At 36.8% G+C, this 16593-nt stretch overlaps 1 protein-coding gene across 2 annotated transcripts; it reads right to left on the reverse strand.

The window, feature by feature from the left end:
- Positions 1–4: 4 nt before the first annotated feature.
- LOC110850635 (actin-binding LIM protein 3) lies at positions 5–13691 on the reverse strand. Of its 2 annotated transcripts, XM_035853316.1 has the most exons (22): positions 13473–13691; positions 7517–7990; positions 6841–6936; positions 6661–6757; positions 6368–6591; positions 6233–6307; positions 6104–6155; positions 5917–6010; positions 5781–5819; positions 5615–5698; positions 5425–5547; positions 5084–5155; positions 4730–4916; positions 4412–4645; positions 4232–4335; positions 3966–4152; positions 3673–3786; positions 3222–3316; positions 2447–2537; positions 2301–2341; positions 2017–2208; positions 5–1948 (listed from the first exon to the last, which is right to left on the reverse strand). In XM_035853316.1, the coding sequence occupies exons 2-22, from the start codon at positions 7806–7808 to the stop codon at positions 1835–1837; spliced, it is 2607 nt and encodes an 868-aa protein (XP_035709209.1). In that variant the 5' UTR covers positions 7809–7990; positions 13473–13691; the 3' UTR covers positions 5–1834. The 2 variants fall into 2 exon arrangements, with proteins under 2 accessions (XP_035709209.1, XP_035709208.1); XM_035853315.1 differs by lacking the exons at positions 3222–3316; positions 13473–13691 and adding an exon at positions 2795–2898 and having other exon boundaries at positions 7517–8847.
- Positions 13692–16593: the final 2902 nt, after the last annotated feature.

Consider the following 16593-nt stretch of genomic DNA (forward strand, 5'->3'; position numbering starts at 1 on the left):
GCAATTTAAGGATTTCTCTCTATGAAGGAAAGGCATTTATTATTGAATTCAACATATACAACAATACTTTTGTTTTAATTACATAATAACTGAAGATTTGATACCATTACTGGTTTATTGACTTTTACTCTTCTCCCGTTTTTAGTTCAAAGGTAACATTTCTTACTATTCTAAATGTAGAATTTTTACAATCCAAGTCACTCAACATTAGCACTATCCGCTAAAATTAACCAAGTCATTGTTACTAGTTATGAAGGCATTTAGTTATATTAATAACAGTCGAATGAGCTCGTTTAAGCTTAAAAAATCCTCAATATCCAAGTTTTATATAATCAACATTGTAGTTGTAGCGGCACCGTTCGCCAGAGTAGTCGTCTTACTTATTACATATGTACTTATTATCTAAAAGTATTCCCTCAGTCGACACATAATCCAAAATTTTGCAGATACGTACATAGAAAGAGTCAACAATTGTCTGAAATCAAACTTGTAAGCAGCAATTATTCTAAAAAAATTCTGTCATGAATACACAAAGCTTTTTATTAATTAATAGTAAATGTGGAACGGTTGCATAGACGTCTTTCTCTCTCTCTTCCTACGCACACGACGTGTTATTAGCAAATATTTTCTCCTACATACGACGATCATATACAACGTACAATGTGTGAAACAGTGGAAATATTTAGTGGGATGTCGTTGGATTTTTTATTAGGCGTTATCTAGTAGCTACGCATAGAAATTTTTTTGGAGATGACTGTTTTTGGCATAATTCATATTTTTTCTTCAAATGTTTAAGCACAAACTTCCACATAATCTTCCAGTCAAGTCTTTCATCAGTGGTTTAGTTGTAAAATTTATAAATTGATAATTATACTGCCTTAGCTTTTTACTGGTGAATTATACGCAAATGTGCAAAAACATGGGGTTAGAATTTCAGTAAGATTAGGCATGCATGCAGCATTAGTATTTAGTAGTATTTCAATAATTTTCACATAATTTTGCTAACCACTTTTCTTCTAAATAAAACTAAATATAATCAATAATCATAGCTGTTGGAAAGAGTTGCCACATAATTCTAAATTGTATGTGTATTTATTTAATAAGGTAAGGCTGTCGCGTTGTGAGACAACACGGGTCAAAGCTGCGATTCACTTGATAGTTTCACTGCTGATAAAGCTTTCTTAAATAAAGGAACTTGTGCAACACAACATTAAATGGATTTTAACTGCAAACCAACAATAATCGTCATAAATTAATTATGCTGCTTGTAACATGTTAAACTAAAGTTTATCTGACAAATTAAAAATACAGTTAAAAATTAACAAACAAAATCAAAATCGCACCACAGTTCACAATATGGTAACTCATTTAAAAAGAAGTTAAACGAGGGCTACTTGTAAAACCGGAGTCTCAAACAGGTTAAAATTTTTAACTTTAAATCACTTAAAATTACAAACCTCATTCAACAATTGTTACTCTAAAAAGACAAATAAAAATAGGAGGACTATGTGTAACCGACCATCCAATATCGGAATGGCTCTCAACCGAGTTTCCTATCAGATAAAGCCTATATATTACTCATATGTTTCAATAGTAAAGCTTCAATTTCAAACGCAAACAAGAACTTAACACAATCCAGTTTACATACGTACAAGGAGTAGATAAAAGGTTCAATCATAATAAAACAAAAAAAATTGGTACTCGTTGCCAATTACATACTTGTTACGTTCATGATAAATATGCACTTATCAATTTAGACCAGCCCTCACACAATTGTATAGCTAATTCTATTTTTTCAAGTAAAATTCCATTTGCAGAAAAAACATTTCCATTCTTAAAACATTCTAATACGTCTTTTCATATCGTTCCGTTTCCATTGAGATTGCCGGTAGAATTCCATCCTGCTCATATGGAAGATGGCTTCAAATTCCGCATCGGACAAGTGACGCTATGTAAGAAATTAAGGAGGTATTAGAAAACTGGTCGCTTTATTTTGTAAGGATTTTCCGAAAATACCTCTAAATTGTTTCTGTCCACGTCTGCCGGCAGTCGATAGTTTGTAGTCATAAGAAGATGGTAAGGATACACTTTAAGTGGTTCGGTAGGGACCTGTGGGGTCATATTAGGAAGTGACCGGCGCAAATGTGGACTAGCAGATGGGTATCGGAATCCACCAGTGTACGTGGTCGAGCTTCGTACATCAGCTCCCTAAAAATACGTCATTCACAATTAATTTTAATTGGACACCCAATTGATCAATAAACTTGATCACTAATTATTGGATTTTTCTTAATATTTACCAAAGCACGCCTGTCCGCCTCAGTAATGGAGCCTGTGGAGACTGGAAAACGAGGCATAATTATGTCAGAAATCATTCAACATAATGTATTTTGTAAACTGAAAAGAATTTTCAAGGATGGCAGAGGAATGAGGAACAATTTCTTACTATCGGATCGTGCACTGCTGAATTCTGTGCTATGTGTTTTTTCGCCCATCGCTCCAAAAGGGATCGCTGATTGTCCAAAAGGATACTCAGCCTAGGTCAACGTAAACAACATGTTACACTAATTGCTTACATTATTCTACAGCTTATGTAAACATCACTTGACAACAATCACATTCAATTTAAATATCATTATACTCATTCATAGTTTCTATTTTATTTTTGTTAAAACGAGAAATACGGAGTTTAAATCTTTCCGGATAACGAATTGCTTTTTACGAAAAGATACATTTTTCGAGACAAAAATGCGTCGTTTTAGTCGAGAAAACCAGAGAAACATTTAATTCTTACAGCAAGTCCAGCAGCTTGACTCGATCCTCCAACGCTACTAAACGTGTGTGACCTGGGTGCCAGTGTATAACCAGGTTTCGGGGCTTGCCTCAAAGAGCTTACAACTGTTTTTTTGGAAAATATATAGATATTGGACTTTACATTTTATGAAAATTAAATTTCAAATTTGTATTTTTTGGGATTAAAAATGATAAAACAAGTTCTGTACTAAACTGAAAAGCCATGCCGTAAAATGAGATCAGTTTTCAAATAAAAAACAGCAAGTTGTATAATCAAGTCAAATATTTTCAAAAAATTACAAACATTGTCACACAAAATCTAAATCAACTCAAAACCACTGAGACGCAAAATAAAACAACATGAATGTGATCGTTATTCAATCAGTTAATTGTTTAAAAAACATAAAAAACAAGCAACAACTTATTACCATTCCTGCCGGACCACCATTTCTACCGACTGCAGGAAGTGTCGCAGATTTCAAACCATATCCTGGCTTTGGGACTGTGCGTAGAGATGATACCACTAATTAGAGACATTCAACATTCAAACACGACATGCAAACTCAAACTCGTTTCCAATAGCCCAATTTTTAGGTTTTTTATTATTAAATATTAAAATATTATCTGTGAGAGAAATCATAAATGCATGCAACCAAATAACCATTGCTGCAGTCATAATACGTTTAAGCTTCACTCCAGAAAAACCAGAATTGATAGCCATGCATTGCCAAAACTAAGAATCGTCATGCATGGCGGCAAAGAAAAGAAAATTGTCACACTCCAATTAAGAAAAACTGGAGCGGCTACTGCAGGAGTGGGGATGGGGGGGACGACTGGAATTAGAATTGGAGTTATTTCCCAAGCATTATTAACCCTCACCATTATACGCCGGAATGGTTCCCACTGACCGTCCCACAGAGGAACGATAGCTTGACCCTCGGTCAATTTCATCCTCTTCCCACGGTCGGGGATGGTCCATATTCCTTGATGGCGCTGCTTGCAAACATGCATGAATTTAAGGAGGAACGTTACCCAAAAGCCCAACAAGCGTAGTTATATCGAGTAGGATTTTTAAAAGTTTGTCACCAAGTTGGTATTATGTTAAGTAATATCATCATCATATCTGTACATCCTTGTTATCAGATACATACTGACACAAGAGCAAAACTTACATGCATTATGGGGTGACTCGTATCTTAAACGAAATGCTGGCTCTTTATTTGCTGATGGAGTACGTGAAGCATTTCGTGGATCTAAATGGTTCATCTTCCATGCTCGAATTTTTTCGCGTTCTTTTACATTTTGCAGAAAAACTTTTCCAATCCCAGTTGCAATTTTACTGAGTTCTACTTCCTCTTTCTGTATTTATAAGAAATATTTCTCGTAAGAATAAACCCAAATCTAAAGTAGCAATATAAAGTCAAATTAATGTGTATGCCTTTAGCTTTGGATCGTCTTCCGCCTTGAAAACTGTGTCAGTTTCATCTTCATCTTCAGATGCTGAGACACCTTTCCATGAATCGGACCATCGTTTTCTTCTCTCTGTAAGCATAGAAGTCAATTATTCTATACCGTAATACACAAGCGTAATAGATAAATATACTAAAATAGGCATTACCAGGATCAGTGTAAGGGTAAGGAGGCGCAGGAAAATCGTCCCTTTCGATTTTAGCTTGTTCTTCAGGCCTTGGTGGCTTTGCTGCCGGATAATGCGCTAGTTCGATGGGCTCTTCATTGTTCATGTGTGGTGACCGTGGTCTGGGTGTCTCACTAACGAGATGTTCTACCATCGCTTTCATGCCACTCCTTGAATGTGTCTTAGGAATTTGAATTTTTGTCCTCGAGCTGGTGCCTAAAGAAACAAACAATTGACAACAACAATTACGACTCCTCCTTCAAAACAATGCCAGTTTTAGTTGATAGTCAGGGTGCATACTGGGAGGCCGATGGAAGTGAGGAGAGACCGGTGGGCGGTCATACGGGTCGATCGGCTTTTTCAAGTATCCTTGAGTGGGTTCGGCCGTCAAGTAGCTGTAAGTGTAAATCCTAGTGATGTCTTCAGGGTACGGTGACTTGTATTCTCGCAGGATAAGCCCAGGGCTGCTTGTCCGATAGCCCGAGTACTATTATCACCATCAACAAAAACTATTATTCTCTTTTACTTTACCAATAATGCTTTCAATCTAGTATCATAATTATTATGAAAGAATGACAAATAATTAATAGTAATCCAAGTGACTTACAGAAACTTGAGGTTAAATAAAAATCCAACAAAAAAAATCATACAAACCTTGCGATTCAAGCTGTTAAACGGGCTGTACAATGAGCCAGTCAGACTAGGGGTTCGCGAACGCAAAGAAAACTACAACCAAAAATATAAAGCGACAAAAAATTTAAAAAATGGGTCAGTAAATAATAAGTACTTATAACATAACATAAATTTCAAACACAAATTGACCATTAGAACTGGTTTAGTTTGTAAATAAATGCATGGTTATATGACATAATGTGTAACATATCAGAAAATGTGATAATAATATGCTACACTAAAACGCAATACTGAATTACGAGGCTATAAAAACACAGGCAACATTCTTATCGATTTTGTAAAATGTAAAATTTAAAACACACTTGTGTTTCTGACACAGAGCAGCTATGGTCAAGTTTTGAGTCTGGCCGATCTTCAATCGGGTGGCCATTTTCAATTGAAATGTTTGCAATTCCATTCAAAATTGTTCCATTCTCGTTAGGTCCCTGGGAAAAATAGAAAATCGTTAATAATTCAATTAGTTTTATGCATGCTATTCTACAGTTATTTTACCGGTCCACAACGTGGATGCCAAATAGCAGTTCCTTGCAAGTACATCTCTTCCCCATCACCAAAGGGGTCTCCGCATTTTGTGCACTGTAAAAAAAACCAAATTATCAGTGAGTTGAAAGAATAGCTTTAAATTAACAATAATTAACCGTTAAATTTAAGAACTTACCCTGGCGCACGTAGGATGAAAATGATGATTCTCACCGGCCTGCGATAAAAAAATTAAATATAGCGTTCACACCTCTTACAAGAATTAAGTACGCCATAAACACGTTCAATTAAGTTGGAATAAAATTCTTAAATACCTGTAAAACCTTTCCAGAAATGTATCGATTACAGTAGGCACATCGTACCCCAAAACTTTTCTGATAATCCTTCTCACAATACGGAACCCCATCCCTGCAAAGAGTTCAAGTTCACGGTTAAACCCAGACCAATAATTGGATTTTTAAAACTTAACGGATTACTAAATACTAACAATCTGAGACTTACTTTCCCATGTATTCACCATGCAACACGATATCACACGCTTTGCATTTGAAACCTATAAAAGCCATCCAATAATTCATTAATTTTTCTAACCATAAACCTGAATGCAACTGTTAAAGAAACCAAACTTACACCAAATGTGCCACTGCTTGTCCAATGCCACTAGAGCCTGTGCATCTCGTAATTCCTTTCCGCACCCAGCACACGCTACGAAATAAATTGTTTTTTAGGCAACATACGACGATAGTTTCGTATTTATAAACTTACGAGCATTATCATGAAACACTGGGGAAGTAGCATCCGAAGTGGAACCGCCACTACCTCCAATAGGAATATTAACACATCGCTGACATAAAATTTCTCTCCCAGCTACAGTGACCTTCGCCCCCGTAGGAAATGGTTTCCTGCACCGGGCACAGGTAAAGCACGCCTGATGGTAAGTGTTCCCAAGAGCCGTGACTACTTCGCCTTCCACGTAACGACCACAAGCCCTGCATTTGAAAAAATTTGTTTAATAGAAATAGAAGGGACAGTTGGATTCACAAAAGTGTATTACTCACCCGCACTGAGTTCCCCAACGCTGCTGGTAGTCTGAGGTACAGTAGTATTCACCTTCGTGGAAGAAGAACCCTCCTTGAGCCAATGAACTGGCACAAACTGCAGAAACCAAGACATCATAATCGTTTTAAAGCACTCATTTTTATTGCACAATTAAAATTTAATTAAAACTCGCAACCCACCCTTGCACTTGAAACATGCGATATGGAAATACTTGTCCTGCACTCGTAAAACTTCTCCGGAACATTTCTTCTTGCAAGCTTGACAAGTTGTTTTACCTGAAAAACGATCAATATTTTTTATTTGCAAATCAATTGTCGCATGAAATTAGACGACGTTGAAGGATCAAATTCAGAGGTTCGCATGGTATAATTCTGTACATGTTAATTTATGCGCTCCAGATTTACACCACAGAAGGTTCAACGTTAACATTAGGCGTCACCAAACGTGTCCTAAAATTATTGGTAGCAGTAGTAATTGACCTATTTCAAGTGGTACGCACAAAAAATATAGAATATTACACACCGTAAAAAAGAGGACGCCATTTATTTCCCTACTTTAATTTAATCCTAACAAGTTTCGTATGTAGTTTTGGGGCCTAAAAAAGTTCTCATGTGCCATTTTTCACATCCCAGGTGGTTCTTTGGTGACAGTTTATTATTCTGATGTATCCGTACCCTTTTAAAGTTTTAAACAAACGATTAATCGTGGGATCTCGAATTACTGAATTATTCATTATTCAATGACTGCACGGTCAAAATCAAGAGCTACTAAATACTTTTTGGAATAATATTCCCACGAGTGGTTGCAGTATCCTGTATTAAATTGGTCTTATTTCCTTGCCCAAAAACAATTTACCGAACGAGAATCTGTTGTTCCTCTTGAATGGCAGCGTTTCTTCTCCAGCAACGATGCGTCCATCGCGGATAACGACTTTGATATCGTGCTCCTTGGGGTTCAGTTCGTACGCGGTTTGGAGCTGACTTGGACTCGGGGTCGGACCATTGGAATTTCCATTGAGGAAATTGCGATGTCCATTTGTCGTCGTCCCATTTAGAGAAGTAGGAGCATTGCCGTTTTGGCTGACGCCGTTGCCATTGTGCAGTTGTGGGGCCATTGTGACTCTTGATATGGTATGTTTAGGATGCATACTAGCTCAAAGTCACTTTTAGCACGGAACACATCCGACGACACAGTTCTCGACGGTCCGTTTTGACCATTATTAACTTATTACCAAAATCTTTGGTGGAATACGTTTTTTTATACAGTCATTGTGGTAGTCGCACGTAATTTCAGTTCAAATTGGCAGGGCCAAATCAGTTTGTCGTTTCGCTGTGAAATGTATCACACAAGGCGTTAAAGCTTTTGTCATTGAGATTAGCTTTCCAATACCTTGAAATTGTTTCGCATGTAAATGAATATGAATTGTGTAACGTTAATTTCTATACAATTGTATTTTTAATTGATTAAAGAAGTGTAACATATCCAGCTTTGGTAAGCGAAAATGCATGCTTGTCTCTTAAATCATTCTAATTTATGACATACAAATGCATGTCTATTCATCCAATCGATGTACTTCTCGTTTATTAAACCCTACCAGAAGCTGGATAAATATGTATACTTAAAGCAAAATTCTAAACCACGTAAATGGAGTAGAACCGGGCTTAATAAACTCCCGGGTAGCTTTTGAGTACATACATCAAGCCTAAATTCACACGTTTCATTTCCAGAGAGAACTAGACCAGGAGAAGAAGAAGGAAGGGTTGATAAATAAAGAAGACAAATCACAGTTTGAAAAACTTGTGTGGTGTGTCAAAGTTAAGTGCATTTCTTTGGGCAACATAATACTTTGCCAGAATAGAATCTGTCTGATGCTCCTCAAGCCTCTCTATTTTCTGGGCTTCTCGTCAGTACATTTTCTAGTCAGCCACACCCGAAGAAGAAGTTCCAGAAGGAGACAGTAAATATTACTCTGCTTCGTTGACTCCTCGGCAGTGTTACTGGTGATGGGAAGTACTTTTGGACTAGATTTGTACGTTCTCATCTGTTCCTTGTCAAAACCGTTCATGTTTAAGCAGAACGACGTAACTTTAATTCCCATCATTCCTCTCTCGACAACAACTCTTCGTTTGGTGACCCTCCTCTTTCGAAGAAACAATATGCAAGGAAATGCGTCAGAAGGAACAAGTCTAAAAACGAACCCGAGAAGGCGTCCAAATCCTATTGCTTCCGAGTCATTCTCATTTCACGTACATGGCAGAAGACACTGCTTGCATTGTGCTAACCTACACATGTTCAGTTTTGCCTGTCCCCGTGTAAATCACCACCGTCTAAAACAGTAATTTATCTGCACTGCACACCTAAATATTCTCTTTATCCACCGACGACAACAAAACTCATAACGCATAAAATATTTCCCACCCAGTGCGATGACGTTTACTACTTGATGCAGGATATCTAAATAAGACCTACAACATTAGTTCCTCTTACTGTGTAAACACGGAATAACTGGGTCAGTTTAATTAGTACTTTTATTAGATCTGTAAATTTACTGAGGACATGGCCACGCGTGAGATATGCATGTGACCACCCACCGCAACCTCCGTATTGCAAGCTAATGCATAATGTGAATACCATCTGGAATCCTTTCTCTCTGAATTAGAGCATAAACAGTCAAGCCTGAGCATGTAGGATTTTCAGATTACGTTAAAAAAAGTGGAATTCTATTCCCATTATGGACACAAACTCTGAAACGCACATCTCTGCGATTTACATTGCAGGGTAATAAAGACGATAGGAATTTTCTTTTAGGCTGACATGTCCTCTAAATAATTGCAACTGTGACGTCTTTACCCCTTCACAATGTTGGTGATGGAGAGAATCCAAGGAAGGTAAATATTGAGCACGTTGAACCAAAACATTGGCAACGCTACACACCGTCAAAGTTTCAAAGTTTCAAGTTGGGTGTGATGGAAGGACGACAAGACGAGAGCCATAACCATTTAGCCATCAACATGAACAACAAATGAAACCAATCCTTCAGCCAGCTCGTTCATGTGGGAGCTTGAAAAACTTGGTCACCAAAAATCAAGCACTGCTCCAACAGGAAGGAAGGAAGTATTTTGGACAGATGCACATGTTGGACAGTTTTCACTCTGTTTAATGATAGTTTGACACTTAAGGTCGTGGCTGGCAGATTTGCTGACGAAGGAGAAAAGAAACTGGAGCTCGTGCTTCTTTTTTTTCTAATCATGTTGTATTTTGCTCCCGTAGTATTTACCATCAGAAGTTATGCATATGAGCAAATGGTTATCATCATCGTGCAAGGATGCGTCGAGATAATATGTATACAGCAACCCACAAAGTTTTGCAATTCTTGTGCCGAGAATTCTGCCCATGACTGTGATATACCATAATGAAGGACACAAGTTTACTGTCAATAATAAAATGACATGAATCGTATACTTTTTTTTACGAATTTTAATACCAAGTTTGAGTTATGGATTGTAAAATTGGTGAACATGTTAACTTGATGGCAACTATTAGGAAGTAGTAATAATCGTTAATCTGTAATTTGTAAGCTCTTACTAAACACCACATACACACATAAAATGGAAAACTTCTTTCATTTGATTATTTATTATGAACAACCACGTTTATTAAATATAGTTGATGTGCATGGAACATACTCGTATTTTTGGGGAAATAGATAAATGGAGCGGAAATAATTTGCATTGAAATACTCTATTTCAATTAGCGGAAATTGCACCTCTAAATATATAATTCTTCGTCAACGGTGACCTTAGCTTTCGACTTGGGCTAATTATTCCAATAAGCGTACGCAAAATGTTTTGGAGCTGAATAAAACTCTCTGAGGTGCGTACAAATTTGGAACGTGTGTGTATGAGTCTACATATTTATATACAATTGAATCCATACAATTGAACGGCCAAAATAATTAAAGTGTTTGGGTTTCATTCAAGCCTCGACGTGTCAAGGTTATAGCTCCAGTATTTAATTATCGAAAATAAAGTACAACAATATGTCATCGTCATCACACCTGTAGAAGTGTTTTAAATATTCCAACTTCTACGAATAGCAACTAATCATACGTCACGAGGATGTCTGTTCCTGTTCTCCAATTCTAATGCAGTACGTACTAAACAAAGCATCAAGTAGTCACTGTACCCTAACGATCAATTACAATGATTTATGTATGGAATGATTAAATATAGCAGCTGGATTTGTCTTTTGTCATTTTTTATACAAAAGATCTGTTCTGGGATTAACCGTCTCGAGATTTATATAAACTAAAATCCACGTTTTTGTTTAATTTATATTTTTAAGAAAAAGCGTATCAAAATTGATTTTATGATGGTATAATAATATACTAAAATCATAACTGTCGCAACTAATGCAAGGTTTATGCTTCATCTTTTACCTTATCCATGGTGGGAATAAGTCTGTGTACAAAGTAGAGCAACAACACGGCATAAGAAAATTCAAGATAATTTGTATTCATTTGAAGGAATTGAATTTCAAATCTAATTGTTGCAGTAAAAAATTTTGATTCTCGAAAATTAAAAACCTGTATGAACACAAAACGTAGAATAATTCTCGCTACAGAAGGTCCATTAAATTTGTGAAAAACTTGAATTGCATATCTATGTAAACCTGAAGCTACTGAAATAACAACCACCGGGATCTGGTAATCAAATTAGTTTCACCAGAACAAATGAATCATGCAATATCCATAACCACAAAAAAACTATTCAAGTCTAATGTAGTGCAAATCAACCATAGTATTTAATAATTTACAACATCTAGTGTTACGTTTCGTTCGTGAGCAAACAACAATGCTGCCAAAAAATTCCTTGATTTGCCATGTTATTAAGTTCAAGGGATGATTCATACACCAGTTAAAAACCTCATAAGCTACTTCGCGATCACAATAATCAGTATTAATGTTCCTCAAGAACAAGGCTCGTACAAAATAATTACAATGCGCGACAACAACTAAACGAACCGAGGAGAACAATGCTTCCCTTCAGTTCGAGTTTTATTACCGAAATATGTACGAACACCAACATCAGCGAATAATGCAAATCACTACAAACTGGCAGTCTCAAGATGATCACGTTACGGTAATTCCAATTTCTTTGCAAGTCTGCTTCTTCACCGATACTGGTCATAAGAACCAAGGAGCCTCTAGATGAAAGGGTGCTAGTGGCAAGAAGTGGAGAATTTTAAATGGTTAACAGGAGCAGTTGTTGGCACAAAATTGAAAATAATGCTTCCCATTAAGCTAGCCATCGTTATTCAATTTGCCATATTAAAAATACGATGCGTTACAATACTCCCATGTTCACAAAACAACACTCCTCATGATGATTTTAACAAGAGAATTAACTGTAAATTATGATTTTGCCGAGAAGAAGGAGCAGCAGAAGAGGAGCACATTACACCAAAAACTCATTCCTTTCGGTTCACATCATATTCATCGCGTCCAAAAAGGCGTTCTTCTCTATTCTCATTGTGCTGTGGAGCGGAAACGGTCTTGCTGAAATTTAATACCTCTCTTTTGCCAATATGCTTTTCCATCCTATCATCGGCTCTAACTACTTATCATCCAAGAACATGTGATGACATACCTTGCTTCACAAATTAGCAAGTATTTACAACTAATAAGAAGCCGTGGGGAACTGAAATTCTGCTGGCTTATAGATAAATACTAACGAGTAAATAAAGGAATCCTAGTTAAAAACTATCATCATCACTGTATGTAGAGTGCTGAGTAGTAATGGTGCAAGTCGCCAAAGTACATCGACACAAGCATTAATAACAAATAATAATAAGCGTTCGTACATATGTGAGAAGAAGTAATGGAACGCATTAATTCCATTTTCGGACAAATCATCATTTGTAATTAATTTTTAATACCTACTGAATGGAAGTCTCTCTCTTTCTCTCTACAAAGAAGAGGATGTGATGCAGTCTGATTTTCTCATGCAGCATGAAACTTACGCATATATGTATAGGCTCAAATCAAATGTGAGAAATAGTGAGAATACTCTTAAAGACACATGCCAAATATGTATACGATGAGATTTCAAAGAGTTGAGTGTAGCCAGTTGCAATCCAATACATGAGACGTAGGAATGTGTATATGCAAATGGCGTAAAAACCGCAAGAATTCTCAAATTAACTTGCAAATATATAGAAGATGCAAGAATTGGATCACATTTTCAAACGATGATGACACCAACCGAAGCGGAAATGATATGTGAACATTTCATTCCATTGCTAGATCAGTTGCATTTGACGTTAATTTAAAGTTAATTCAAAGTTTGAATTTCAAATTTTCACTGGTACGTATGTAGTGTATCAGTGTAAGCCGTATTTTAATGTATATACATGTAAGCCGTGTTTCACAAAGGTGATTAAATCAAAATTTAGGAGCGAACCAAGATTTCATCCAAAAGAAACCTCCGTCTTATTTTTCATCATCATTCTTATTTTTTAATGAAGTGTTTCACAAATTCCGTCCGTCAGGTTATTTATGATGACAACATTCTACACACTGTTAGCAGCGACGCAAAAAAATGACTCTACTAAATGACTTGGTGATGACAAGTTGGAGAGCCGGAGATTACATTAACTCAACGCACAACACAACTTCGTCTCTCTATTTATCTCTATTTTATTCGATCTTCGGGAACATATATCTACGTGAAGTATAGTTCTACATATTTCATAGTTCAGGAAATCCAAAAATATTCTAAAACTCTTTAGATCTTTATGTACATGTACATACCAACAAGTTATCACCGGCAAGACAGATATAAAAATCACTGCCAAACTTCTTACAACTAAAAGCACTTGTGACTGTAATTTGCTTCCGGTGAGTTGAAGATATCCAATTGAGGTGCCAAATTGAAATTTAAAAGCTCAACAACCAGCCTAAAATTTTCGACGCCAACAACAACCACCACCTCGTTCTCTGCCCGTGTCAACACCACCACTAAACCCAACAACAATGCATCCATCGCAGTTAACTGCATGTATACGACGAATGAAACCACCAATTTTCATCCCACTGCTAAATTGAACGCTGCAATTGTAAACGCTTCCACCTAACCACGCAATTTGGCCATATAGTAACCATGATCATGGCGCATTTAAATTCTGCACAATGAATCTCTGACCGAGAAGAGGATGAGTCCGAGAGCCATTTTTACAACTAGCTGAAAACACCTCACTCGTACCATCAATGGAATGTACAGCAGATTAATTATAATAATGACGATGGAACAGTGCTGCAGTTTACCAAGACGCTGTTTTCTACCATCATCCAGCGAGACCAACCAAAAATGCTTTGTTTATCCACCATCCTAACTATTTATTTGCAGCCCGGGTGTCTATATGCATGGCTCTTTCACATACATACATATAGACGTACATACTGCCTAAAGACACAAGTACGACGTAAAACGCACGAGATTCTGCAATGTGATGGAACAGAAGAAGACTGAATTATGGTTATGCGTGCACAGATGAAGTATTATTTAAAATTATATCACGACGCCGGATGACGATTGAATGACATATGCCACCAACTGATGATGAGCCCCTGTGTATCACGAACTACATCAAGAGAGCCCACAATAAAACAGTGAGAATGCCTGCCTACAACCAACCAAACACTTTGCTTATGCTCACCATGCAAAATCCCAGCAATCAAGACACAACCTTTCACGGTTGCATTACAAAAATTAAAAATTGCACAAATTCATTTCAATTCAACATTCCGTATCTCCGCTGCTTTGAAGGAGCCAGATTTAGCCGTTGTTGGCGTTGGAAATAAGAATAAGAATGAAGTGATTAGCTCCACATCAGCCAAGTACAGTTCTCAGTATGAACCTATTCTCTCATTTCAACACTTTCATCCTGGTAAGGTCAAAACAAGATTAATTGTCATTAAATGGAAACGCAGGATTTGAAGTGACTGACTGCATTCGAGAGGGAATTTACACCCAGAGAATGGAATATCATCAGTCTCACTCACTTTACTTATTCAGCCTTTGGGACTTTGCAGTATTTAGTAGTAAGTCGACTCATTAACCACATTGGCCATTCTTGATGAAGAGAGACACGCTGAAATGAAATGCATTCATTTACTTACTCGCTTCGTATCAAGTCAACTTGAGGGAATTTTTGCAACTCATTCAAATGACAGACAATATATTCCAAAGACTCGAAACTTGCATCGTAATCTACAGTTTGGTAGAGCACGTTACATTTTTCTTGTACATAACTCATGATTGGTGGTTTCAATCTCTCTCTCAGCTCAGCTCTCCCGGCGGCCTTCGATACAGGTTTAATTTAAAACGATGCAATTTCAATTTCAGTCGACAGCAACCATATAACCACGATTTAAATGATATTTGAATCGTAAAAAACGTAGTAACTTTTTTCCCACATTGATTTTATAACTTGAACTTTTGAAGCAAGCAAATCTGAAATTACTAGTCGGATTTTTTGGACGGAGAGAAAAGAACACTTATGCTTTTGCCTGCTGGGATGCATCACTCTTCATGTGTCCACTTACATTATCCATTTTCATCCATTACGTAATGACGGTGGTGGTGTGGGTGGCACTCATCACGGGCAAGTAAATGAGATGCTATTTTACTTATTCTGTCTCTATATGCAGAATCCGAGTGACATTTCCACACAATGCACAATGCGAACGAACGAATGAAGTCAACCATGTGCAAAGGCTGCCTAACTAATAGTTGGCTTTACTTTAGTTAGCTTAATTATACATACAAGGTCATTATGCATACGGCCACCACTGCGACTGCTGCCTGCGGTTCACTCCGACAGTAGGAGGAGGACATCTCCATGAAAATGAATCCAATGCACTTTAACTAAATGTTAAGCTCAGCTGAAATCCGCATCATGAAAGCGTGGCAAAACGTGGTTTATATTGTGAATTGCTGGCAGCTTGCTTACGTAGTCTCATCATCATCGTCATCCGAATCACCCAATCCAGAAATTACCTTGGGCGGCTCTATCATATCAACAGAGATCCGTGATTAATGAATTTTTTTGTGGGATTAAGGATTAATGTTATTCCGGGATTAGATTAGTCCAGGATTAATTAAATAATTCAATTTGCTGGGATTAAGGATTAAGGATTAATTCACAATGCTTTTGAATTCGGGATTAAGGATTAAGGATTAATTAATCCTGATTAATTCATGATTAAGGATTAATATAATTTTTATTTTCCTGCACAGAATTATCGACACAGCGATATTAATGTGTCAAATCTCAAATACTTACAAAACGTGCAATATATAGTAGTGTTGCGTTAAGTACGTAATAAAAATCAATGTTGGAATAATATCCCCGCCACTTACGGCAAGTTTTGGTGCACAAGCTATGCCCCTGGCCTTTACAGAGCCACAAGACTTGTCAAGTTCTTCGACATCAAAAAATGTGCCGGTCAAAACGAATGGCAAACCTTTCAGTTCAGTTAGATTCCTGTTCGCCATGATTAACGATTGAATCAGTACTTTTATGGAAGCAACAATATAAAGTTAAAAAATATAATGCATGCTAGATAATTTCAGGAGAGGAAAGTAGAAAGAATGGAAAAATATCACATGGTTGAGAATAACTGTTACCTTGCTCATTCGCAGTATTAATCTCTCGTGAGAATTAATCCTAATCACGATTAAGGATTAATAATTTGGGCATGCTTCGTCGGGATTAAGCATTAAGGATTAATGGAGCAAAAATATTTCGTCGGGATTAAGGATTAAGGATTGATTTCACACATTTTTTTGTTGGGATTAAGCATTAAGGATTATTAATCCTTAATCCCAATCCTTAATCCGTTAATCACGATTAATTAATCACGGATCTCT

This window comes from Folsomia candida, unplaced genomic scaffold (genome assembly GCF_002217175.1).
Source record: "Folsomia candida strain VU population unplaced genomic scaffold, ASM221717v1 Fcan01_Sc006, whole genome shotgun sequence".
In the NCBI taxonomy this organism is placed as follows: domain Eukaryota; kingdom Metazoa; phylum Arthropoda; class Collembola; order Entomobryomorpha; family Isotomidae; genus Folsomia; species Folsomia candida.

Excerpts from the sequence above, each read along its gene's own strand:
- LOC110850635 (XM_035853315.1), bottom strand. The coding sequence starts at position 7,808 with ATGCATCCTAAACATACCATATCAAGAGTCACAATGGCCCCACAACTG. Across the intron at positions 4,917-5,083 it reads TTAACAGCTTGAATCGCAAG|TACTCGGGCTATCGGACAAG; the intron begins GTTTGTATGATT and ends TGGTGATAATAG. Across the intron at positions 2,538-2,794 it reads GTCAAGCTGCTGGACTTGCT|GCTGAGTATCCTTTTGGACA; the intron begins GTAAGAATTAAA and ends ACGTTGACCTAG.